Source organism: Emydura macquarii, unplaced genomic scaffold (genome assembly GCF_026122565.2).
Source record: "Emydura macquarii macquarii isolate MOO-44397 ecotype Brisbane River unplaced genomic scaffold, CSIRO-AGI_Emac_v2 contig_3128, whole genome shotgun sequence".
In the NCBI taxonomy this organism is placed as follows: Eukaryota; Metazoa; Chordata; order Testudines; family Chelidae; genus Emydura; species Emydura macquarii.
Genome location: NW_027133265.1, coordinates 1152150 through 1179724, shown reverse-complemented (window position 1 = coordinate 1179724; position 27575 = coordinate 1152150). Strand labels below are relative to the sequence as shown.

Sequence of the window (27575 nt, the reverse complement as noted above, 5' to 3'; positions counted from 1 at the left end):
TTCTGGCAGGGCAGCTCACTAAAGAATTGTGCTGACCGCCTGTTAGTTGATCCCCACACTGAATAACAAAGGGGATTAATGTTGAAACTGTCAGCTGTGACTCTTGTGGGTTTGCAGTGGGATGATGCCAGGGAGAGTAGTTATCCTCCATTTTGGCACTCTTAATCCTCAGGCTGATATGCCCACCTGTGTCACACTAATAGTGATTAGAGATGGGCAAAATTTTTAGCCTGAACTTTCCTTCCCCCTTTCTCCACCCCTTCCCCCCCAGCCAAAAAAAAAAAGGCAGATTTGAGTCAACCAAAACATTTAGTGAAATTGTGGAGATTTTGGTGAATTATTTCAGTCAAAACAAAAAAGAGAAAAGTTGGAAATATTGAAACGGCTTTTCAACCAATTTTCAATTATGGTAGACAGTGAGACATAGGAAGGTCACATTTCAATAAAGGCTTCTGTATGAACAGGAAGAGATGGTTTAATTGGACTGAGAGGAGGAAGTACTAGAACCGTAGAATCATAGGACTCAAGAGGTCTTCTAGTCCTGTCCCCTGAGCTCAAGGCAGGACCAATCATTATCTAGACCATCCCGGACAGGTGTCAGTCTAACCTCCTCTTAAAAGTCTCCAATGATGGCGATTCCCCAACCTCCGTAGGCAATTTATTCCTGTGCTTAACTACCCTGACAGTTAGGAATTTTTTCCTAATGTCCAACCCAAACCACCCTCGCTGCAATTTAAGCCTATTGCCTCTTTGTCCTGTCTTCAGTGCCTAAGGAGAACAATTTTTCTCCCTCCTCCTTGTAACAATCTTTTTGTACTTGAAAACTGTTATCATATGCCCCCTCAGTCTTCTCTTCTCCAGACTAAACAAATCCAGTTTTTTCAATCTTCCCTTATAGGTTATGTTTTCTGGACCTTTAATCATTTTTGTTGCTCTTCTCTGAACTTTCTGCAATTTGTTCACATCTTTCCTGAAATGTGGCACCCAGAACTGGACACAATGCTCCACTTGAGGCCTAATCAGCTTGGAGTAGAGCAGAAGAATTACTTCTCATATCTTGCTTACAACACTCCAGCAAATACATCCCAGAATATTTGCTTTTTTTTTTTTGGCAACAGTGTTTCACTGTGGACTCATATTTAGCTTGTGATCCACTATGACCTCCAGATCCCTTTCCACAGTACTCCTTCCTAAGGAGTCATTTCCCATTTTGTACGTGTGCAACTGTTTGTTCCTTCCTAAGTGGAGTACTTAGCATTTATCCTTATTGAATTTCATCCTATTTACTTCATGAATTTGAAAATGAATTTCAGATCATTTCTCCAGTTTGTCCAGACCATTTTGAATTTTAATCCTATCCTCCAAAACACTTGCAATCCCTCCCAGCTTGGTATCATCCGCAAACTTTATAAGTATACTCTCTATGCCATTATCTAAATCATTGATGAAGATATTGAACAGAACATGACAAGGCTAGATGAAAAGGGAGTAAAGTACAAAGAGTGGTTCATAATATAGGCTGGAGCAAGTCTGCAGTAGATTTTAATACAAAGGAAGACAATTTTGAACTGGATCTGGTAATGAATGGGGAATCATTGTTAATGATACAGGATGATGGTGGTGTAGTTGCATTTCTTTGTACAATACATATATAAAAGTGGACAGCAATATTTTACACATTTGGAATCTAGAGAGCAGGGATTTGGGGATAGAGATGTGCTAGTTAAGTCGAGGAGAAATGAATGAAAATTTCAGCAGCAATGCCATCAAGGCAGTGGAAAAACAGGCAGTGTTGTGGAGCTGGGGATGGGCAGGTTTGCAGATGGAGAGGTCATGTTCAGAGATGATGCCATATTATGGATAATGGAGACAAATTTGGACATCTAAATTAGAGAGAGAGAGAGGCACTGGAGCTGTGATAAGATTAATACCAGTGGGTTGCAGCACAATAATTCTGTAGTTTATTCAGATATGACTTCTGCAGGCTATTCATGTGATGATATACATGCAGGTGACCTGCAAGAAAGATAAGGCTGCTAAAATATTTCGTTTGTCATGCAAAATTGACTGTGAGAATCTGTACCTTTAATTTAAAGGTATTTTTCTGATTATTAATTTCTCTTGCAGTCTGGCAGAAGCCCAGATGTCTCTTGAAGACACAAAGACCAAATCAGCCACTACCCTTTTGGCAGCAGAGGATGAAATTGTTCATCTAAAAGCAGCGTAAGAAAATTCTGATGTAGGGATATTTGTGGCAATAAGGCAGCACACAAAGACACAGTTTGTGATTTGTGTTTGTGTTTTGTTTACATTTTATAATGCTCAATTCTCCACCCTCCTGTGCTACTCCAAATAAAGGGAATAATTCCTCCTCCTCACATGTGAAACTAGGCAAAGGCAAAGCATTTGTGATGTGGTGTTCCTCTTTTAAAGTTGATTGGCTGATCCTGCTTGATTTTCTTCTAATCTCTAGCAGTTGAAAACTGCTCTTTTGGCTGGATAGGCTTTGAGGGTTTTTTTTCTGCTGTCTTTGGAAAATATCTTTCCTCTCTCCAGCTGTCTGGATTTAGTTACAGTCATTTAGGCAGGGATTATTTAATAATAATTTCTTTTAAAAAAAACACCTCACTTTTCTTTGGAGTGTTTAGAGATATGGCCCATTAGTTGCAGTTTCATTATCTCTCTTGGCCAGAGAATACCCAGCAAAAAGCAGCCTTTTGGTTTGGACACATTGGGCTTTCTCTTAACAGCCTGTTGGTTGGAGCTTTGGCTCTGTATATAGGGAGCCCCTGTGACTTAATGGAAATAGATCCCGTGTGAGAGGTCCCATGTTGACTGTGTGTCCAGTGTGAGTAAATTATGTGTGAGAAGCTCCAGGAGTGTCATATGTAAGACCTGAGATGTATTAACAGGAGTGTTGTATGTAAGACTTGGTAGATAATTGTCTCCTCTACTTGCCATTGATGAGGTCTCAGCTGGCGTACTGTGTCCAGTTCTCGGCACCACAAACAAAGAATTACGTGAACAAATTGGAGAGAGAGTCCAGAGGAGAATAGTAAAAATTGTAAGATGTTTAGAAAGCATGACTTCGGAAGGGAGGTTGAAAGAATAGGCCATTTAGAGAAAAGAAGCGACATTGAATCACAGAAATATATGGAAGGGAACCTCAAGAGTCGTATAATCTATTCCCATGCACTGAAGCAGTCCAACTATACCTAGACCATCTTGACAGATGTTTATCTAACCTGTTCCTAAAACTGTACAATGAAGGGGATTTCACAGCCTCCCTTCATAACCTATTCCACTAGTCAGCTAACCTTATAGATAGAAAGATTCTTCTAATGTCTAACCTAAATCTCCCTTGCTACAGATTAATTGGGTTACTTCTTGTCCTGTGACCATGGCGAACAATTGATCATCATGCTCTTTATAACAGCCCTTAACATATTTGAAGATCATATCCGGTCCCCCCTCAGTTTTCTTTTCTGAAGACTAAACATTCACCGTTTTTTTAAAAACTTTTCCTCATAGATCAGGTTTTCTAAACCTTTTATCATTTTTGTTGCTCTCCTCTGGATTCTTTCCAATTTGTCCACATCTTTCTTAAAGCATGGCTCCCAAAATTAGACACAGCATCCAGTTGAGGCTTCAGCAGTGCTGAGCAGATTGGAAAAATTACCTCCCACATCTTCCTTATGACACTTCTGTTAATACACGGCAGAATAATATTAGCCTTTTTCACAAGTGCATCACATTGTTGACTCATTCAATTTGTGATCTGCTATAATCCCCAGATCCTTTTCTGCAGTACTACTGTCTAAGCAATAATTTCCCAATTATTTTTTGTGCATCTGATTTTTCCTTCATAAGTGTAGTAACTTTGCACCTGACTTTACTGAATTTTATCCTGTTGGTTTCAGACCAGTTCCCCAATTTGTCAAGGTCATTTTGAATTCCAGTCCTGTCCATCAAACCTTTGCAACCCTTCCCAGCTTCCTGTCATCCACAAATTTTATAAATATACACTTTACTCATTATCCAAGTCATTAATGAAAATGTTGAAATGTACCAGACCCAGAACAGACACTTATGGGACACCACTAGTTACATCATCCTAGTATGATAGCAGACCACTGATAATTTTTCAACCAGTTTTCACCAATAGTAATTTCATCCAGACCACATTTCCTCAGAAGTGACAGCATAGTTGAATAGTCAGTTCATTCTTATCTCCAAGTCAATTCTATCTTTTCTGTAGCAGAAAAGAAGCTTTGATGTAACAGGATGTAAAATTCTGATATTTGGCTTTCCAAAAGAGGTGATTTATTCAAGCTTGTTAAGCAAGATGCCTGCACTCTAAATGTAAATGGCAGTGTTCCACTGTTTGAAAATAATGGAGACCTTATATGCCTAATCACACTATAGGAAAAGGTATCACTTTTTTTCAATTCACCTTTCCATTCAGGACACTTAACACAGAGAATGGACTGTTCTTGACAAGAAACCAGGCCATAAAAGCTTTTAAATCATGTTCTACTCCCTTAGACGAAAAGCCTGCTGGGGTTGCTTGCAGCCCAAAGAATTGATCCCAGTATTTCAGGGTTGATTAAGAAGTCCATTCTCCAAGAATGATTAAGAAGCCTGGTTAGCTGGCCCTTGTGAAACTGATGTACTGGAAAGAAGAGTTCTTGACTTTATGAACTTTCCAAAATTTCAATGCTTGGGTAAGTAAGATTTATCCATATATCTTAGATAATTATAGGACATCTGTCAGCTTGGTATCTAAGTACCAAGAGAGACTAGTCCGTGGATTGTGAAACTGAGGATCATGTCTCTGCCTTAATCCAGTTGGTGCTGGTTACAGTTTAGGTGTGCCTGCCAGTCTGGAATCCATGTTAACATGTCTGGATATCATGTTTTGAATGCATTTTCCTAAGTGTCTCTCTAACTGTGGTTGCTTAGCCATTGATCACCTCAGTCTGCGCTCTGTCTCGCTATTCTTGTCTCCAGATCTCAATATTAACTCACCAGATGCTTGCAAGATAACAGTAATTGGCAGAATTCAGCTGTGGAGTCCCAAATAGGTTCTGGAATAGATTCTCAGACACTAGCCTTTTGAATAGAGTGACAACTTGGGGCATAAAGGGATCCATGCCTATGGTCTTTCATAGAGATGGGTTCCCTTCATCTATTGGGTAGAGACTAGATCATGCAACTCATCGCTTCAACCTGAAGTTTAAAGGCCATGTAGTAGAGATCCAAATATAGCATGCCTGCATAAATTGAGGTTTGGAGATGGAAAGAACAAAGATCTAACACATGGGGACCCAGCCCATCGAAGTTTCTTGTAGCAAGAGAGGAATTTTCTACCATTTTCAGTCGTTTATGGATATAGTAGCCCTGAATTTCATGGCAGTCTGCCAGAAGAATTGGAACTGCATGAGTCCTTATTCTTGATGATATCTTTTAAATGACCTTATGGGTTCCTAAATAAAGTGCAAAGTAGCGAGAATACTGTTTTTTGTATTCTGGGAATCATTGCCTCTAAGGCTGAACACTTTAATCTATGGGTACTTCCCTCATCTGTGAATGGATAGCCAATTCAGCAGTCATCTCAGCTGATCACATGTGCACACCCTGAGACAGGCTCCTTTGATCAATAGATATGTTGGTCATGAGGCTCCTGGTCATCTTTGTTTATTAGCCTGGTTCTTGAGCACGTGCACATGAAGAGTTCTTTAGAATGGTTATCTCACTCTGCCTGTGTGCAAGCAGGCTATGTGTTCCACATCTTTGTTTCTGTGGCATTTTGATCAAGGCTTACTCCATGCAAAAAATCAACCTCATGCTCTTTAACAGGTGATACTTATATACCTTTCAGATCATTACAGATTTGAGTGTTCCTCCTTTGAAATATAGGTCCTGTATGCTGCAGTTCATCCATTTTCTCAGTTTTTCCTAGATATACCCTCTGTTCTGGTACTGGGTACGTGAAGTTCCATTTTGCCTAGGACATAGAAGGATGTTGGGGACTGGTAATTTCTTGTATGTTAATTTGATTTTTCCGTATCCTGTACATAGCAACCAAGACATCCATTTGTTGTTGTTGTTGTTCTGTCTCAATTTCAGATAGTTGTCCTGGATTTTTTCTTAATTTTCTATTGTAGGTTTTTTTTAAGATGAAGTCTTATTACTCAGGAAGATCCTAACTGATCAGAGCAGGCAGCCCACTTTTCGAGAGAGTGGTGTCATAAAACTTAGCCTTTTTATTTTCTCCGTCTGCTGGAAGGAATTACCTATACCCACTTATCTGGTTTGGTAAAGTGGAATTTAGAGAAACAGGATAGAACTCCCCCTTGAAATCAATGGGAGTCTTTACATTGACTTCAGTGGGACCTGGATCAGGCCCTGAGACAAATATATTATTTCCTCTTTTCTCTCCCACCTTCACTACACTGTGGGTTTTTTTAATTTTTGTTATGTTTTTAATGATATTGAGAAATTTATGCATAAATGAACAAGAGAAGTTTGTTCTTTGGTTTCATGACAAATGATAGCTGAACATTCAGTAATTGAACATTTTCTAATACATTCATATATATATATATATAGTATATTACTGTACGTCTGTTTTTTCTTTAAATGAAAATGCCAGAATATTTTCTGAAAGGGCTTAATTTTTAGTGTATATTTTCAACCCCTATGAAAGATATAAAATTACTTTAATCTCAGCATGCTTTCATCACAATTTTTTTCCAAACATCCTCTTCTTATCCCTGTGTTTCTATGTTAGTAGACCAATAATTAATCTGGATTTTGGCATTGTGGGTCTGTTTTTAGGGCTTCTAAAACAGATTGTATTTTAATCCTATTCAATCTGTTTTTCTTTTCTTTAAATGTTATTGCTGGGTTGTTTATTATTTGTTCAATTGATCATAGTTAAGGCTATTGACTGTTTAATTTGGTCTCTTTTCTAATTGTATTCCTTTTTGATTTTAAAAAATCGGATTGTTCATTATTTTATAGCACAACTTTTAGTTTTTAATGACCACTCATTCTCCCACTCCAGAATTACCTCTCAGACTGTAATCAGCCGGACACCATCAGTACGAGTCTTAGAAACTCCATGACTCACTAATGCATTTCTGGAAATGACAGAATTTGGATGGGCCATTTGAGGAGAGTGGAACATCGATACAGAAAAAGTTAAATATCTTACAAATTAAGATGAAATAGTCAGCTGGTACGATTTACAATAAGCAGAACAAACAAAGGAGCAGAGGACATGCATTCATTAGTTCCAAGTAGAGGCCATCTAGTGTGTGTCATCTAAAGAGAGGGGATTCAAGGTTGGTTAAAAGATGAATGGGTTTACCGTCACAGGCTTACATAAAGCTGAATGAAGGAGCAAAGTACCAGCCTTATAGTATGCTGGATTATTTTCTCTTTATAAATAATAATTAATGTGTGAGATTTTAACTTTTTCTGTATCGATGTTCCAGTCTCCTCAAGTGACCCATTCAAATTCTGTCATTTTCAGAAATGCATTAGTGAATGATGGAGTTTTTAAGACTCATGTTGATGGTGCCTGGCTAATTACAGTATGAGAGGTAATTCTGGAGCAGCAGAAAAGAAAATTACGTACAGACTAATATATGTGAAGATTTAAAGTCTGAAGGAAGCTAAATAACAACAAAGTGTAGGGGGCCAAACAAACTGATGAGGCGTTAGTAAACCATGATGATGTGAGTATAGTAAACTATGATGATGAAGATGAACTATATGTAATGTGGTAGCATGAAGAGGCCTCATTCCTGTGGTGCTAGGGGCTGTACAAACATATAAAGAAAAGATGGTTGCACCCATGTACACCAGCACTGAATTTGGGTTATTGATACTACAATGGAGCATGTTTGAGCTGCTGAAATTGACATTCTGTGGCCTTTTTGATTTAACACTAGTTTTCAGGGGCTTGCTATTCCAATGTTGTAATTTGGGTTCACTTTAGAACCTTGACACAGAATTTCTTAGGCTGTGCAATTTTATTTTATTTTTTTGAAAAATTAACTTCCATCAATTTAAGTTGTCTGTTTTATTTTTAAATAATGTATAGAAAAGTTTAAGAATCTCTGGTAATTATTTTATCCTTTAACTGAAAAGTTATTTTAAAAACTGAAAATTAATAAGCAAGTCACCATGAATGTGTGGTATACTGGTGCCTTTTTTAAACAACAGATGAGTTTTTAAGGAATGCACGTGATATTCATAGTTGCTTTTCAGAAAGCATGATTTTCACAGAACACATTATTTACTTGATTTGTTTCTATTAATATCCCCTAAAGTCCCTATAATGTTCAGAGCTTTGTACTGTCAGTGGGAAAACTGATATTCTACTGATTTTTTTGAATCCATAGTTTTATAGTAACTGTATAATATTACTAAATAGAACATTTAAAACAACTTAACACCTGCCCAAGTAAAACTAGGATTGAAAGGGGATAATGTTAAGGCTTTCAAAGGCTAGAGCTTGGTCTACTGTATATGTCCCATAAAGTGGGTTTTTTCTTCTAGTGCTTTGTTTTTCTTTTCTATATCTTTAAAAAATTAATCCAGTTTATGGTGGCTGGCTTTTTTTTAATTTGATTTAGTGTGGGATTAGCAGCGAACATAGCAGGGTACATGTACAAGCTATAACATGTGGCACTGTTTTTCTTATGAGTAAGGCAGACACCTTTTTAAGTAGGTGTCTGAAGGGGCAATAATTATTTGCAATTATTATCTGCAGTTGTGATAGTAATTTCAGATAAAAAGATGGAAACTCTTTAGAAAGTAAGAACTACAACAGAGAACTACAGACGAGGATCATCACATTTTGTACTTAAAGGTCTTGACGGTGTGCTTGTGAATAGTGTTAATTGACAAAAGGCAGGAAATACTGAATTAAGGTTGTTGTTCTTTCCTTGTCCGATCTTGTTGTGTCTTGTTATTGCAGACACCCCTTGTCCTTTTGACACCTTGCATTACCTAGTCATGATAGTTGTTAAGAACACTGTGGCAGATGAACTGCATGGCAGTTTTTTCTTTTTACTACTTTCTTATAAGAACATAAGAATGGCCCTGAATGGTCTATCTAGCCCAGTATCCTGTCTTCCAGCTGTGACCAATACCAGATTCTTTAGAGGGAATGAACAGAACAGGGCAATTATTGAGTAATTCATCACCTGTTGTCCACTCTCCGCTCATAGAGTCAGAGATTTAGGGACACCTGGAGCATGGGGTTGCGTCTTTGACTGTCTTGATGAATAACCATTGATGGACCTATCCTCCAGGAACTTATCTAATTATTTTTTGAACCCATTTATACTTTTGGCCTTCACAACATACCCTGGAAACAAGTCAGAATAAGAGAATCTGAGTGTTAGAAGGGACCGCAAGGGTCATTTAGTCTAACCCCCTGCCAAGATGCAGGATTTGTTGTTCCATAGGTTGACTGCATTATATGAAGAAGTACATCCTTATGTATGTTTTCAACCTGCTGCCTATTAATTTCATTGGGAGGCCCCTGGTTCTTGTGTTATGTGAAGGGGTAAATAACACTTTCCTGTTTGATTTGTCTACATGATTCATGATTTTACAGACTCTATTGTATCCCTCCTTAGTTGTCTGTTTTCTAAACTGAACAGTCCCAGTCTTTTTACTCTCTCCTCCTATGGAAGCTGTTCTATACCCCAATTCCTAATAAACCTAAATCTCTCCTCTCAGCACCATTGCGTGGATGAGACAATGACCCTGCATTGGGTCTGACTGGCCCTGCGTGTGGAACTGGAAGCATTTCAGAGAATGCTATCATGAAGGTCCTGGACTTTAGTCTCTTACCTAGTAGCCTATATTTGGCCTGTAGGACCCCCTCCTACCTTTCCCTATGTCATTGGTACGTGTACCATGATCCACTGGCTACTCTCCAGCACTGTACATAAGTCTATCTAGATGTCTTGAGAGGTCTGTATCTTTACACCCAGTGGGCAATTCACCATGTGGTTCTCCCAGTCACCACAAACCAACAGTATATATGTCTAATAATCAAATCCCTCCACTCCAGCTTGATGTTCTTCTTCCCGAAGACTTTCATCCCCCTCAACAGCACAGAGCCTGTCAGGCTGGGGACTGTGTCCCTGGAAGTTTCATCTATGTATTGCTGCCTTAGCTCTTCCAGTTCAGTTGCTCTGGTTTCAAGAGCTTATTCTTGGTTTCTGACGGCCATGAGTTGTTTGCACCAAATGCACACATACACCACCTGCTCACAAGGCAGGTATCATACATGCTGCATTCAGTGCAATAAATTGAATAGCTCCCACTCTGCTGCAAGACTCTGACTGCATTATTTTTACTCCTGTAGGGTTTGTTTCTTCTGTTGTTTTTTATGGATGGTTATTGGCCTAAATTTAGAGTATGTTTGTTAGGTGTATCTGCCTCTTGCACTCTCTGTCTAAACTGCGTTGCAAAACTCCCCTGTTTGCTGCTCCTGTTTGCTAGCTCCTCTGGTCACTTAGTAGCTGGCTTTTAAAACTCCCATTCTCCCTGAGTTAGCCCTGTCCCCTCATCAAAGGATTATGATGCGTAAAAGTTTTCCTCTCCCACCCATCTCCAGAAAAAGCCACCCTGGTTTTCTTTCCTGGTTATTTATTTCATTGGAAATATCTGGTCTCCTCTTAATTCTTTTTGCTGGAATTCCTTGCTGTAGGAATTGGAAGACTTGACTAGTGATGTCACATGAAGCTATCATTATGGGCAACTTTTCCTGCCTCACGTAAGAGGGACATTCCCTGCCCTTGGCACAGTGGCCACTCTTGCATTACATGTAGCTCCTCCCTCCCTGCAGTAGAGGGAGAAAGAAGATGTGCAGCTCAGGTGGCAGCCTCAGTTGGTATTGCTAGTCAAGTCCTCCAAAGATCTCACCAGTAAAGAAAGGGAAGGAAGGATCTAATGTGTCTAAAAACAAGCTGTAGAAAACCTCAGGAGTTTTTGTTTGTTTTTTGGGGTGAGGAGAAGGAAAAGAGGAAACTTTGAGACATCTCTTCTACATAGTCAAGAAGCAGTAAAGGGCAATATAAACATGTATAAAATTGCTTTGCAGGGCATATAACAATGTTTAAGAATCATCATTCTCTCTCCCTCTTTTGGAGTGACGGAACACTTCAGTAAGGCTACACCCTCATGTAACATTATTCATGGCCTCCAAAAATCTTGCCAAGGAACTCCTGCAGCGAGAGGAGAACGAGGACCTGATCGAAAAAATAAAATAATTTTTTTAAAAAGAACCTTTACAAAAAATTGTTTTTGAGACTCTAAGTTGTGACATGTAGAAAAGAGACTGACCTTGTTCACCTGACATGGTTCTGAGATACATAAGGGAGATTAATATCCCGTCACATGATGAGAGTCTGTATACACAGTGTCCTGTTACACTGTATTTATATATCTTAAAGTAGCAATTAAGGAAAAAATAAACAATTTTGGGTTTGCTTTGCAGTTCATTGTTAACTATGGAGTTCTCTGTGTTTCTCTCTAGAAGTTAACTTCTCCATTATTTTTACAAAGCTTTTTGTATCTAATATGGATTAATAAATAGGGCATTTAGATTGGCAGAAGGGCCCCTTGTGACCAGTTTTATGTCATATGATTAAGTCTGAAGGCTTCTCAAGCACAGGAGGAGAGCGCTTTGAGGAATCTGGATCGTCTGAATGATTATGAGCAACAGGTTCAGATACTAAAGGATGAGGTTGCCATCTTGGGTGCCCAAAAATCTGTTCTTCAAAGCAGGTATGGACCTAATCTGACAAATCTTTAAAACATACTAAGGAAGTGAACCAATAGCTGAATAGTAACTAAATTAGTTTTCTAAAATTTAATTGTATATTCTCCCATGCTAGGAGAACCCATGCTGAGCTGCTACTGCGGAGAAAGAGAAATTGCAGATACATAGTTCTAGATTGAAAAGTAAACATAAACTAAATCTCTCCATCCTATAATGAAGCAACATAAACTCTTTCACCACATTTATTTTGAAGAAAGAAAGGGAAGGAATGCACAAATATTTCATTTCAGTCTGTTGTGTTGAGCTTCTGGAAATATATCAAAAGGACAGCCTTGCAGAATAAACTGAGATAAACTTCTTATGGGCAGAAGCAACGGATTATTTCATGTTATAAGACTTTTTGAGCACCATGCGGTTGCAGTACAAGACTGTTTGCTAAATGTGTCACTTAGGGTATGTCTACACTGATGGCAGCAAAGTCGCCACTGTCAGATCGACCTTTCTGGATCGATTGAGTGGTCAGTGAAGACCTGCTCAATCGATCTAGAAGTTGACGCTGTAAAACCGCCCCCTCAAGTGGCATAGTGCTGTGTCGACGGGAACATGGTTCCTGTCAGTGCAGTGCAGTGAAGACGCTGTGCGGAAGGGAAGCTATTCTGTGTAGCTTGCGTAACTCCCATCGACTGCCTCCGAATCACCCGGTAAGTGTAGACCAGGGCTTAGGCACTATCCATTGGTAATGGAAGTTCCAAAAGTTTTGCTCTTTAAAATGCTGTTTTTCTGGTACAAAGGGGTTTCCTTCACACATTTTTGGAACTGCTTTAACTATATTGATTTAGAAACCAATTTATGGGAATAAGCTATACTGGTGTAAGCACCTTTATACTGGTATAACAGCATCCATATTAGCGCTTGTACATCTTTAACTATATCAATATAAAACCATACCCTTAAGCAAAATAGTTAAATTGGTATAAAAACTGTGTGTAGACCAGATCAAAACATTCTGAAGATAATGAGGTGACTTTAAAACTACTCTTCATCTCTCTCTTTTAGACTTGCACGAAGTCGCTCTCCTTCTCCACGGCCCTGCCGAAGTAGATCACCTAGTCCTCTTCCACTAAGGAGCTGCTCACCTGGCCGAGCCAGGCTTACAAATGCTGCACGTCATGCCCGGCTGGTGGCTTGTTTTAGTGACATTTATGCTCAAGAACGCTTGGATGCACAGACCCTTCTGAGGACTTATATCGATGATCTGGAGATGGTGCAGAGGATAATATATGTTGCAGCTGTGGTATGAAATGTTTACAGTGTTTTTTTTTCCACTACAGTTTGTGCACATAATACAGACTTTATGTAAAATAATTTGACCAAACTGGATTACAATTTAATTGTGTGTGAACTAATATTTCTGTGAATTATGGAAGAAAATGCTTCACTTGAAACATTTTTTGTGCTATTTTTCATTTCAATTTCCTCAGTTTAATATCCTTTTTATCTTTTCTCTAAGACATAGCAGTTCTTGGCTTCCAGGCCCATTGTTATTACATTGGATCACACTACTTCATTTAAATTAGTTTTAAAAACTAATTTTTCCAAGAGATTAAGACCTGTCCATAAGATGCTTTACATTGTCACACAAGATATCTAGATACATGTTTTCTGGTTGTGCTGGCTACCATATAAGAACCTATGTAGGTTACTCATGGCTTTCCACAGCTTACTTTGGTCTGGTCTACACTGACCTGGCGATTCGGCGGCAGTCGACAGGAGTTACGCAAGCTACGCACAGTAGCTTGTGTAACTCCTGTAGACCGCGGTGCTTCCCTTCTGCGCAGTGTCTTCACTGTGCTGTGCCACTTGAGGGGGTGGTTTTACAGCATCGACTTCTGGATCGATTGAGTGGGTCTTCACTGACCACTCAATCGATCCAGATAGGTCGATTTGATGGCGGCAACTTTGCCGCTGTCAGTGTAGACATACCCTTTATGGCCTGTGGCAGGTTGTTCCATTTTTTTGTGCTTCATTTTCTCCTTCTATAAAATTGATATAGTACTTAGCTATAGCAGAAAAATATTGTGAATCTTAAAGGATCTGATCCTGAGAGGTGCAGATGTCACTGGGATTTGTGCGTGCTCAGGACTAAGTCTTGATAGCAAGCATTGTTGTGTAAATGCAAAGTGTTGTTGTTCCATAAAACAGCAATTTTTAACCAAATCACACGATCAAACTGCAAATCTCTTACTAATAGACAAAGTGTACTGCTGTAGACATGTTATGCTATAGCACGTAAGATTCTAAATGCTAGGTCCTGTCCACTGGTATCTTTGAATATGTTAAACTGCAGTACTTGATTTTTGCAAATGATGGAATCTTATGGGAAAATAGAGAGTTCTAGCTGGAGAGTCTAAAGCATTCTAATCTGATTTGTCATCTGGAATTTAAAAACAAGTGTTGTGTGTCTGAGAATACCATCCTTAATGGACATTGTTTATAAACTTCACCATTTTAATACGAGAATATTTCTCCCCAGAAAACTATAAAGATATTTGACCAAATTTATCTCTTGATATCAGTGAGGTTACTCTGGGAATGTGTCTGGACCATTGTTTGAAAATCAGACCTATTTTCTTACTCACAGAGTTCTAAATGTAACTGGTTGTTTTAACATTTGCAGGAGTCTTTCCATGCAGCGAAGATGGCCTACAGACAATTCAAAATGCGTGTGAGAAAGACTGTGTCTCTAACTTACTCAGGGCCTGAATCACTTGAAGACATTGTCCTGGATTATATAGTTCGTCATGAGGATCTATATGATGTTCAAGCCAGTGTCAATGTAAGTCAGAGGGAATGTATTTCATTATGTAATGCAGCCAGTTAATATTTTTTATGAACATGAAATTTGTCTTACTTTGAAGTAGTTTTATCTGGAAGAAGTTAACATCATTCATTTAATTTTGTTGTAGCAATAAGTTTTCCCATACAGTAATATAACATGCTAGTTTTTGTATCTGTTTAATGTATTTTTATCTGTGACTGTAGTGTCTGTCTTTGCAAAATAAATGCCATTTGCAAAATAAAATCTAAATACAGGAAATAAAACAATTGTATGCTGCTTTCAGGGGTATTCTAAAAAGCAAGATACTGCTCTTGAAATCAGTATCCCAGTCGTAGGGCTGATGTAAATACACTTTTTAGAGGTAATAGTTCCTGAAATAACATAAGACAGCATCTTTAGTGTTCTGTGTACCTTTTATTAAATTGGGTTTTATGGTAGTGAAAGTTAGGAGGGCCAAGGGTTTCAAACCTGCCAGTCTGTAATTACAAAGCTTTGGTAAGCTGAAATTCATCATCACTAGTGAGTAACTAGATATGTTTATTTTCAGGAAGTAATTCATGCAATGAACATCAATCCTAAGATTTCATTCCCACCAGAAGTTGACTTCATCATGATCAGCAGTTTGATTCGGGAGTTGTGCCGTGTAGCTTTTTCAATGCAGACCTTGGTTCCTCCTCTCGATATTGCATTTGGTGCAGATGGAGAACTTTTTAATGAGAGCAAGTAAGAAGAACTCTGAAATATTCAGTAATAGACTCCCATCATAGAAATTAGAGATGGAAAAGATCTATCAGGTCATATAGTCCATCCGTCAGCCAGTTCAGCCTTTTACATTAAGGTTTAAGATTGCTCGTAAACTTTACTTGTCTAGTTTAACACCTATTTCCCTATTATATATTAAATTTGGTAGATAATTCATGAGTTCTGATGGAATATAATTTTCAAATTATGCAAACTGTGGGCAATATATTTCACTATTAGTCACTTTTTCAACCAATAGGGCAGCAATTTTATCTGTAAACTCGTTTCATGTGTATATTTGATTATAACCTTTACTAAAAATATTAAGAACAAATTTCCTCTCTCTGACTAATTCCCCTCTGCCTCTAGTGTTTTAAAAAAAAATTATTTTGGCTAACTCCTCCATTGTTACTTGCCCCATTCATTAGAAGCAAGTTTTCAGTGAACTCTGACTGATGGTGCATGCCTTCGAGGTTCATACAAATCTCAGGATCCTCTGCACATCCTTTCTGGTGCCATGGCAGATGTACTGTGGATTCTGAGCGCTTTGATGCCCCATCTCTTGCTGCCACAGCTCAGTATGGAAGAGAAGCCATTAGCCAAATCTGTGTAGAAATAGGATTTTCTTTAGCATTTTGTGAACCAGGGGTTAAAGGCTCTTTCAAGGCTCAGAATTGCTTGTTGTGTGAACTAATAGAGTATCCTAGAGCACTTCTGAGCCTTCAAGGCAGGCACCAGAAGCCACAGCTCAAAGGAAATTTGCTTTCAAGGAGAAAGAAATTAAGTAAGAGGGAGAAAAGGAAGACAACAACAGGAAGAAGGCTTAAAATAATTACTTTAAAACTGGAGGGAGTCAGAGGGGAACAAGTGAAGTAGTCGAGAGAGAGAAGGAGTGAGAGGAAGGTAAAGCTTCAACAGGACAAAGAAAATCATACATGATCAGATGACATGGGGTTAGCCAGTTGCTGGCCAGTCTGCTGTGTTGGCTTTATTAGAAAGGCAATGACACTTAACTATTTTTAGTGTTATCATCTTTCTCAGGCAATTAGATGTGTTTGGCCTTCAAAAGACCAGGAATGGAGACAGAAGATATAACCAATACATTAAAAAAATTCTAAAAATACTAAAAATAGGTTTTCTAGACTTAAAAAAAGTCATAGTTTTATAGACCATTATCTCAGGATCTTTAAGGGCAAGGAAAGTCATGTGTCCCATTGGAAATTTGGGACTCTCCAGTTTTAGTGCCTGTTTCTAGCATTTCCATATGGATCGTGAGATACTAGATTTTAAATTTATTTTTAGTCAGGATTGACCATTGACCGTCCCGCATCTAAGACCAGAGTTGCTTTGGGAGTGAAAATATTAAACTTTTACATTATTTAAAAAGAAAGAATTGCAGCTGTTTGAAGCTGCTCAGAGATTTGGAATATTAGAAATGGGCAGGTAGCAGCTGAGGTAGTCAAAGGTGCATGAAAAGTGCAAGTTATAACATGGCCCTGCAATTTATTATCTGGATATCACCAATTGACGTGTGGTGTAGATAGCTTTGTGTAGATGTGTTTATATAATATGCAGGTATCATGAAACAAGTGTTCTGACAAAACTGTTTTAACACAATGATACATTTTCTTTTGTGGCGTAAAATGAACAACTTATTGTTGCCGTCTGTGGCTTCTGACAAGACCAAATATGGAGAGTAACTTTATGATGCTGCTTTGATTGACCTACTGAAATCCATGATGCAGGATAGATTCTTGATTCATAGGAGAAGACCTCAGATTGAGGGATAGTCTTATGTTTAACATGGAACTGTGGGGGACTGACTGAGTGCATTGGTCAGGGAGGGAGGAAAAAGGATAGATGTCGGGGATTTGTGGAGGATGTACAAAAGAGGAACAATTATTGGGAGAAAAGAGGTTGAAAGGATTCGTGTCTCCCATGTTAACTTTGCTGAGGCCCCCAGAATCCGAAATCTGGCCTTGCTAACTAGAGGCCCAAAATCTTTTAAACTGGTTTCTTTGAAGGAAACTGATGTCCATTAAATACCTACTCCTAATTCATTTTTATTATTGTATCTTTTATCTAATTGTTGGTTGACAGGGAGTCCCAGGAAGATGTAATAGGCATTGATTATCCAAACACTGCACTTCATTTTGCCTATTAATGATGAAAAGGCCCTTGCTTGTACCTGGGCTGTATAGGTGTGCATCTGATGTGAACGATTATTATACCAATAGTTCTCTTAGCACTGGCAAACCACATACTTCTACATTAGATGGCTTTCACATAAATACATTCCTTTTATATACTTTCTTTTTACATGTACCGTTGAAATATTGTTGAGAAATACATTTACAAGCTATATTTAATATTCTGGCCTTATCAAGCCTATACAGTATTTCTAGCCACTACTGCTTTGTTTTACATGGTAATATCCTCTTTTCTGTGTTTGAATAGGTACCGTCGCAGCTATGACTCTGATTTTACTGCTCCTTTGGTGGTCTATCACGTGTGGCCTGCTCTGATGGAAAATGATTCTGTTATTGTGAAGGGAGAGGCAGTCTCAAAGAGAGGTGCTCTGGTAGGTACTGTTGGACTTGCTAAGGGAATTCATCCTGTTTAATTCTCCTACAACTCTACTGCAGGTGGGATTATTGTGTATCAAATATCGATATTTATTTAGGGTCTGATCTTGTCAACACATGCCATGCATTTAATTTTACGCATCTAACTAGCACCATTGACCTCAGTGTGCTGCTCATGTGTTTAAAGGTAAGCATATGAATAAGTGTTTGCAGGAGCAGGACCTTAGTTAGTGAAATATTCTTCTGTTCATATACTCAAGCTTTGACTTCAGCAAAGCAAGGTTGCTTCCAAATTTAGTTTTAATGAATGTTCTTTTCTTAATATAGAGCTGTGTCACACTGTGTTTTGTTGTAGTGGTCTCGCAGGAGTAGAAGCAGAAGCAGAAGCCGTAGCCGTAGCATGAGTCCTAATCTATGTCATTCTGCAAGCCCCAGCTGCACCTTGGTACAGTATACCACATCAGTCACTTCACACTCAACATAGTTAACAGAATCTAGGCATTCAGTAGCATTACATGCCATCTACACATGTTGAAACTGAGAAATAGGCACTCATGTTGACACTCTTGCATGGAATAAAATGAAGCATTATACCTACAAACAGGTATTTATGTACATCTGTTACTGCACAGTGCAAAAATAGGTAGTGTATTACCATTTTAGCTAAATACATAAATGTTGTTGATAAATGGTATAGGCAATTGATGGACCATACTTTGGTTCATTCTGAAATATATTTAAGTGGCCAAATAATTACTCCCGAGGGAATTCTGCGTCACTGTGCAATGCAGAATTTGTGCAGAATTAATGTTCTGTGCAGAATTGGTGCTGCAGAGCTGTTAACTGCCACTAGGGGCCACTGGACTCAGCAGAGCCTGGCTCTCCAGCTCGCAAATACAGGAGGCTGCCGGGGGATGGGGGAGCTGGTGGGTTCCCAGCAGCTGCGGTTCCCAGCATGTCCTGAAGGGAGGAAGTGGCATTCAGGAAACGCTGTACAAACCTGGGACCCAGAATCAAGCCATTTCTCCTTCTGGATCCCTGGGCTCTGAGGGTAGGGGTTGTGGGTGTCTGGGCTGGATGGGCATCCCACAGCTGGGCTCTGGGGGTTGGAGGAGCGGATATCTGGGCTGGGGGAGTCCCCGTGGCTGGACTGTGCAGGTAAGAGGTGTGGGTGTCTGGGCTGTGGGGCACCCCGCAGGTGGGCTCTGGGGCTAGAGGGTGCAGGTGTCTGAGCTATGGGGCACCCCACATCTGGGCTGTGCGAGGGGAGGGAGAGTGGGGTATCTGAGACTGGAGACGCAGAATTTTCTCCCAAAATGTGCCCAGCTGGCACGTGTGACACAACGAGACTGAGATGCCCAACAAAAGCATAACAGAGAAACAGGAACTGAGTTGTCGTAGGGGTTTGTTTAACGCTCTACTCCTGGGGGAATCTTTTTTGTTGTCAGCAAGTATGTCTGTTACAATACAGACAACTATTTTGAAATAAATTACCAAAATAATTGAAACTGGTGTGATTATATTGTGTTATTTAGGCAAATAAAATATGCAGAATTTTGCAGAATTTTAAAATATTGTGTGCATAATTTTTGATTTTTTGGCACAGAATTCCCCCATCAGGTTTGTTGTTCTAAGCCAATAATGATATAGTAAAGGAAAATGGCTCTGTATGATACCATTCTCTGGGAAGCCATCTTGTGCAGCTATGTTACATTCACCTTATGCAGAATGTGGACTCTCAAAGTTTCATGTTTCTGCTAGTATTTTTTATATGATGATTTTACAAGTCACACATGTCTTTACATATCATGGGGGGTTAGACTAAATTATGCTTGCGATCCCTTATAACTCTGGGATTCTATGATTCTGTGATCACTAAAATCCACTCTTTGTTCCAGTCCCTTAACTTTTTGTTCTGTTACTTCCTTATCTTTGTTTTGCATGCTAGCATTTGAGGTACTGATCCATGAAGGTACTTCTCTAGCTTGTACTAAGACACAGAACAAAAGTATCTTGATTTTTGATAAGTTTCCGATTTGCTTCTGCCAAATGCTTACTTCAGCAAATTCAAGGAGTTATGGGATACTTAGCATAAGTGAACAGGATTATGGTATTGGGCAGTATAGGCTATATCACTGTTAGAACATTTGTCCTTACTATTATTGGTGCTTAATGCATACTTAAATGGAGTGGTGTGTGTGTCTATAGCCAGCATATATTAGTCAACAGTTTCAATGAAAAACTGTATGGTAAACGATCCTTATTGCAGATCAAGTGTAAACTAATGAAAGTATGAGTGATTGTTGGTCTTATGTATATTATTTGCTGTCCTTCCCTGTCCAGTTTACAAGTCTCCACCCTCTCTGACTTCCAGTCTCTCCTAAATTATCAATTACAACCACCCAGAAGAATTTTAGGTCCTTCACAGTACATATAAATAGCTTATTGTCCCTGCTTCTTGGAACTAGCAGTCTAAATTTACCCTCTAATGTAAGACAGGAGCAACAAATCCATGAGGTGGGGATAGAGAAGGAAAGACTTGGCTCACAATAATAAGATTATGTCAATGTGCAGCAAAGTTTTGCTGATGATATTATGGAATTTTTTAATGATATTTGAATAGTTACATATCTATATCTAATTTAAAATTGTTGGTAGGTCATTAAGGTATTTATTCCACATATATCATATACATAGAGCGAGAGAGTGTGTGTGCATGTTTATTTTTATATATAAATACACACACACACACAGACACTGTGTGTATAAAACATGTGTGGATGCATATGTGAAATACATACCTTATCATTAAAAGTGTCTTGGTAGATTCACTTCTTGTGGTTGTCATGAAAGAAGAATAAGAGGAGGTAACTTGCTGAATTAAGCTTGGAGGTGGTATAGAGAATTCTCCTTCTAGATGCCTGGCTGGCGGGTCTTGCCCACATGCTCAGGGTCCAACTAATCATCAGATTTGGGTTGGGAAGGGATTTCCCCCTAGGTCAGACTGGCAGGGACTTTCTGGTTTTTTTGCCTTCCTCTGCAGCAAGAGGCACAAATCACCTGATAGGATCACCTGGGCTTATCCTATTTAATTAATTCCCTATCATTGCAGGGGCTTCAGGCATTGATAGCAACTCAGTTTCCCCTGTTCTCTGCCTGTGACACACAACTGTTTAGTCTTCTGAGGACTGAAATGCTTCAGTCTACTTATTGGGCTCAGTACAGGGTTTCAGGGTGAAATTTAATGACCTGGACATATAGGAGATCAGACTAGATGATTTAGTGGTCCTTTCTGGCCTTAAACTCAATGAAATCCACTCCCATGTAAGTCCCACTTTGTGCCATTCGTGCAGTTACACCAGTACAAATTTGCTGAATGTAGATAGACCCTGAGATGCTTGTCTGGAGTGTAATGCCTTTTATTGAACCTGGTCTGATGACTTGCTCTGTGCTGTTTGCCTTGCAGTTACCTCGGAGTCGCAGCCCTTCCCCAATAAGGAGCGGAAGCCCAAGTAAGTGGGCGTATTCAGTACACAATGCCTCATGGTTTTCAAATTAAGTGCTTGAAAAATTGAGTAAAGAGATCAAATAACACTGTGCAGGTCTTTGTCTCTGACCCACTTGTCCAAGCGTTGTTTTTAAAACGAATGTCCCTTCACTTTTGCATTTTGTAAAAAGGCCAATGTTTCCAACTTTTGTAGGGCACCTTCTTTCTCATTCCTTCCAAACCATTATCACAATGTATCTTATTGCTGGTTGCCTTTATGCTATGGCCAGCCAAGTACCCCTACAGTTTCCTACAGAGCTGTCATATATAAGTACAGTTTGGCCCCTCTTCCATGAGGGAATCAGTCAACTCCATGACGACTGCCTCTGTACCTACCAAATTCCAAATGGACTGGCTAACTAACCAGGATGAAATGAGGAATTTTCAAAATTTCAAATGAAGGCCCATCTTGACTCCACTTAGAAAAACAGTCATACTGAAATGTGTATTTTTCTCCAATAGGACTTTAAATTAACTGGATATGTTTCTGTGATTCTGTACATCCGGATCAGTCAACTTCAGTGGTGCCTCCTCCTGTACCAAGAGTACCTCAAACCTCACTTAAGATAATGTGAATGGCAGTTTTGTGTCACTCCAAATGGAGGGTTAAATGTTGTTTTTGCTTAGTGTCTTTTTAGCAGGTTTTTTATCATTATAGAAATTAACTGAATCAATTTGATAAAAAAAAATTACATAGACATTTAGGATCATACTCATTTGGCAAAGAGTTTACACAGCTTTTAGCGACCCATGAAGGAATAGAGCAGCAGATCTAAGGTTCACATTTAGAACACTTTCACCTGAAATGAAATGAGGTCATTTATTTTGATAGCATATTTAACATCACAGTTAAGTTATGAACATCATAACTTATTGAGATTAGTTGTTACTTGAAAACAATGTTGCTAGATGGTGTTTATTTAAATTTCTAGAAGGCAGCACTAATCTCAGGATGTGAAACTCTTTATTACTTGGATAGCATTGTTCTGTCGTTGATGTGTCAACTGAAGGTGGTCTCTGTTATCTGACTGATGAAATACCGGTAGTTGATTCTATGATGACTGGCATGTGTGACTACTGTATTTCAGTCTCCAGGTCTTCAGTTACATTTATTTACGAAAGCACACAGCTAGTAGGTTGTATGAAGTGATGTGCTGGTTTTGGCATGGAAATCACTATGCTTGTTAAATCCAGTTCGTTATGAAGAAAGGAATCTCGCTAATGGTTGTAATTTGGACCTTACTGATATTTCAAAAGTGTGTCACTGAATATTTTGAGGTTTGAAATACTTGCTTGGGGTGCATTGTTTATTCAGTGTCTCTTCCAAGTGCATACAGAAAAAGGCTATTAGAGTCTCCATTTGAACACAATCACAAAAACTTGGCTATTAAAGATAGTAATTTGTTGCATTCTGAATTAAATGATTATTTTGGTCTCAGAAGTATATTGTCTCTTCTGCCATTTTAAAGATTTCTTGTCCATTTGTAAAAGTTCATGTTCATATCAGAATATTTGTTTCTAAGAGAACTGATTTTCTTGTTTCTCTCCTGAACCTCTTCTGTAGGGCCAGCTTTAAATACAAGCAACACAAGTGACTGCTTAGGGCCTTGCACTTTTACATAGGAACCTACCATTTGTAATAATGGATCAGACATTAGTTCATCAAGTCCAGTTAGTATCTTGCTTCGGTCCACTACCTGATGCTTCAGAGGAAAGTGGAAATTTCCCATAACTCACCTTTCCCCATTGTAGAATGTAAATGGCTTCAGGGAGGAGGAATTCTTTCCTGTCCCCTGTTGCAATCACCTTATGCCCCGGAACATGAGATTTCATTACTTTTATTGTAACAAAATCCATAGTTGCACATGATGTTAGTCATGAAGTTATTTAACCCTTTAAAAATTCACCTACATTCATTCATTCCAGGACCTCTTTTAGGGGGTCTTGAGCAGACTTGGTACACTCTCTTTTTCCTCCCCACATCTTTGGTGCTGTTTGACATCTGCTTGAGGTTCTACAGACTTTAAGACCAGCCCAGCCCAACTTCGGTAGACAGTACTGTAACTACAATGTCACAGTTGGTGTCTGTATACAAAACTGGGCCTGACTCAGCTCTGACACTGGTTTTATACATGTGTAATTTAACCGACTTCAGTGGAGTTGCCCCTGATTTACACCAGCGTGAGAGCTCTGTGAGGGTCAGTATATGAAGAATCAACTCTACAGGCCCTCAGAACGAACTGGATGAGACACTGAAATGGAAAGGGCACCCAAGGATGTGGTGGACTCTTTTTTTTGTCTGTGAAAGTCAATGCACATATGGCCTCTGAAATGAAAATGTAAAGTCATCTGTTCCAATTTAAAAGTTCTTCTGTTGTCAGTTACAGCCAGGGAGCTGAGGCAATGGTTATCCTACATGCTTACACATCAGTCCCACTATTAATATCTCTACAGATATGGCCTGATTTTGAGCACTTGCAGGTCCCACTGAAGTCTGTGATATCAGGCCCCTTCTTCAGGTGTCTAAACATGGATTTATGTGGCTAACTTTTTAGGCCAAGATGTTCAAAGTTGGGTGCTTAAGTAATCAGAATCTAAATTATTTAGGGCCAAAGGGTTATGCCCTGGTGTACACTTACCTGGAGATTTGGCAGCCGTCGACGGGAGTTACGCAAGCTACGTGGAGTAGCTTACTTAACTCCCATCGACTGCTATGCTTCCCTTCTATGCACCATCTTCACTGCACTGTGCCACTTACGGGGGTGGTTTACTAGCATCAACTTCCTGATTGATTGAGCGGGTCTACACTGACCGCTCAATTGATCCAGAAAGATTGATCTGACGGTGTCGACTTTGCCACCATCAGTATAGACATACCCTATGTTTTTGTTTTATTAGCCTTCAGATTTTATGTATTATTTGACTTCCATATGTTCATTACAAAGACACCCTAGATCACATTCTCTCACATTTGAGACCTATTATTCTGACAAGAAGTAGATTTTCATAACCAATTATAAGAAAATTAAATGTCATACAAAAGAGGCACAAACATATTTAATGGCCTAGGAGCCATGATGAACTCTGAGACACACCCTAGCAATATCCTTAAATGTGGTATCCTGCAGAGAATTAAAGTGCAAGTTCAGAAACAAAGATTTAAAACACTTGAGGTTCACATCATATAGCTCACAGTATTCACCAAATGAGCTAGCTGAGTGCTCCAGTCACTTATCTCAAGGCAATAGAAAAGTTTAAAAGAGTTAAAGTGAGTGCACATCAGCTTTTGCAGGGAGAAAGTGGCTTCAGATATACCTTGTAAAATATAAAAGTTAAAAAGAATAAGCTTGATAAACAGTTCTCACTCTTTACCATGTTGGCCTGTCAAGCCAATAGCATTTAGCAAGGTGCATGATGTTATTAAGAGAATAATGCTTTTTTACTGGGCTTTATTTCAGCTCATTTATAGTCATTTAAATTAGGGAGTAGGTCGAACAAGGGATTTTTTTAGTGATGAGTCAGATATTAACAGGCTATATACTGCCCTTTATCTACATGCACAACTCCTCCTGACAACAGTACAATTTGTACATGCTGATCAAAGTCAGTGTATGACCCTATGTGACTGATTTACATGTACAATAAAGCACAGTAGCCTTGTAAAAAGGAGCTCTGTAATTTCTCTCAAGTGCTATCTAATTAGCTAAGTTAAGTGGAAGAATTCCTACATATGAATTGTATAGCACACATACACATTAATAAAGTATTAAAAACCTTCAGTGAAAGCAAATGTTTTATAACAAGTCCATGCAAATGCCATACTGGTAGTCATAAAAAAAATACAGGTGGCATAAGTGCAGAAATGTTTACTGACATGATTTTTGTAAGGTGCAAAATGAATGTGATCAGTGGGTTTATGCTACAAGATTGTTCCAATACAGTGTTATTCATGATGTCAGTGATAATCCTGAAGTGTTGGGCCAGATTCAGAGCTGATCCAAACCCTGTATAATCCCACCAAGATAAATGAGATTTATATCCCAGGCAATCAGCACTTAATATGGACCAGTGCCTTTGTGTGGACGTTGTGTATGTTTTATATAAACCCTGTAATAGCTGATGAGTTTCCCCTGCACATCAGCACTTTCCAAGCTGATTTTGAATGGCTGAAGAAGAGCTCTTCGGATAGTCTAATCTAAATCTGGTATCTTTTTTATTACCTCTTTCTGAGGAAATAATGTGGCATCAACATGTGGATTCTCCTTCACTCTCCCTCCCTTCTTTATGAGCAAATGATTTTAATATATCCCAGAATATCACTGTATACAATCAAGAGTTACCAAGATGGATGGCTCAACTTACTACCACACAGTGGGAGATCAAAGTTCAGAAGCCATGAACTTGTACTTCTTTTCCACCTATCTTGGGGTGGAAGCTTTGCAGTGGTGATTCCCTCAGATGTTGGACCATGGTAGTATACATCACTCTTGGAGGACCTGGAGTTAAATTACTGCAATTATGGCTTTGCAGAGGAGGCAAAAGCTATCAAATTACCCAAGGTGGTAAACACTCTTCCATCTTCCTGGACCAGTTAGTGCCTTTTAATCCTTCTTTCCCCTTGTTGACAGTCTGTTTTAAATGTATTGCAAAAGTATGTCTTTATATAAAAGTGCCATTAACAATTGATTCTCTTCTTTAGCCTTTAATAACCTAGCTTTGTTATAAGTCATTCATCTTTGATTGCTGTTGACTAGATAATTATTTTTTGTTTGGTTTGAAATAGTCTGGCTTTGCATTAAAGAAACTTGAAAAATGAATTTGTTTGCAAGTGTTTTAGCATATAGTGCATTCAGACTGAGTGCTCTGTCTGTGTTTCTGGCTTGTACTGTATCTCTCCTTCACACAGTATGGATCAATTACATTTAAACAGAAATATCTGCATCTTATTTCACAGTTGAACCCAAACTTCCAGGTACTGAAAAATGTGAGCAAATTTGTCAACATCGTGCTGACACAGCATGTGGGCTTTTTTTTATTCAGGAAATACACCTTCTACTCAGCGCATTGTTATACCAGTTCTTGTCACTGTACTTTTTGAAGGTGAAAGTAGAAACATAAACAAGGTAATTTGTACATCTGAAAACTGGCTGTTGAATTCTAAGAGTGCTGCTTCTGCAAGCAAGAAATGCTATAACAAAATTTTCTATGAAAATGACAACTGATTTTAAACAAAACAGTCAGTATGCAGATGTTATTTAACTTTGTGTCACTTTCTGTGAAATAGACTGTCTTAGAGGGCCTCATGCCCCATAACCTATATACTGACTTTTTTGTTTAAAAAGAAACATTTTATAAGGAAAGATAATTTTTAAGCTAATTTAAAACTAAAGCTAGTTAGCTAGTTCTTCCTTTTCACAGCATTACATCTTAGAGGAAAATATTCAGTTTCCACACATGTAAAATGAGGTTAACTTACCTTTGTCAAGTGCTTTGAGGGCTTTGGATAAAAGATTATATGTTAGATGATCAAAATATCTGGAGATTCCTATGATGAAAAAATATTAGGTGAAAAATATTTTCTCTTTTATTACTTAAAGTCTGTTTTCTGGAAAAGAAGGTGAAATGTCTGTAGCGCAGTGGGTTTCTCTATCTATGGAAAGAGACTGTGGAACAAAGAAAATTGAAAACCCATGAAGATAAACACAAATGGGAATGACTCAGCTATATCCAACTAGTTAGCACTGAGCCATTGAATATAACATTCTTTACTTTCTGGAAATATTTATTTTAAAATTTTGCAACTTTCATAAGAAATGATTTGCCATGTAGTTTGGTCAGATCACACATGATCGGAAACTAAAAATGTTTACCAATCAAAGGGATTTGCAGTAGTATCAGATTCATTTGCTTTGTTAGGCTTGGGCTTTCTAACATCACTCATGGTGGTGTGTACATGTTGTAATGCCACATTTACCAGGGTTGGAGCTGGACAGTTTCCCTTGAGTTTTATGTGTTTGTTCTTGGCTTTAAGTTTAATTCAGAAATTTA

General features: G+C 38.6%; 1 protein-coding gene across 3 annotated transcripts in view; it reads left to right on the top strand.

Annotated features, from left to right (window-relative positions):
- SPATA18 (spermatogenesis associated 18) overlaps positions 1-25535 on the top strand; it is a 40885-nt gene extending 15350 nt beyond the window's left edge. Inside the window, exons 5-13 of one of the 3 annotated variants that reach the window (XM_067531127.1) lie at positions 2128-2223; positions 11686-11820; positions 12872-13109; positions 14493-14651; positions 15202-15377; positions 17853-17976; positions 18336-18425; positions 21447-21492; positions 23092-25535. In XM_067531127.1, the coding sequence (XP_067387228.1) occupies positions 2128-2223; positions 11686-11820; positions 12872-13109; positions 14493-14651; positions 15202-15377; positions 17853-17976; positions 18336-18425; positions 21447-21492; positions 23092-23150 (1123 nt within the window). In that variant the 3' untranslated portion in view covers positions 23151-25535. Of the gene's footprint in view, positions 1-2127; positions 2224-11685; positions 11821-12871; positions 13110-14492; positions 14652-15201; positions 15378-17852; positions 17977-18335; positions 18426-21446; positions 21602-23091 lie in introns of those variants that run through there. The other 2 variants (XM_067531125.1, XM_067531126.1) reach the window with 2 other exon arrangements.
- The last annotated feature ends 2040 nt before the right edge of the window (positions 25536-27575 follow it).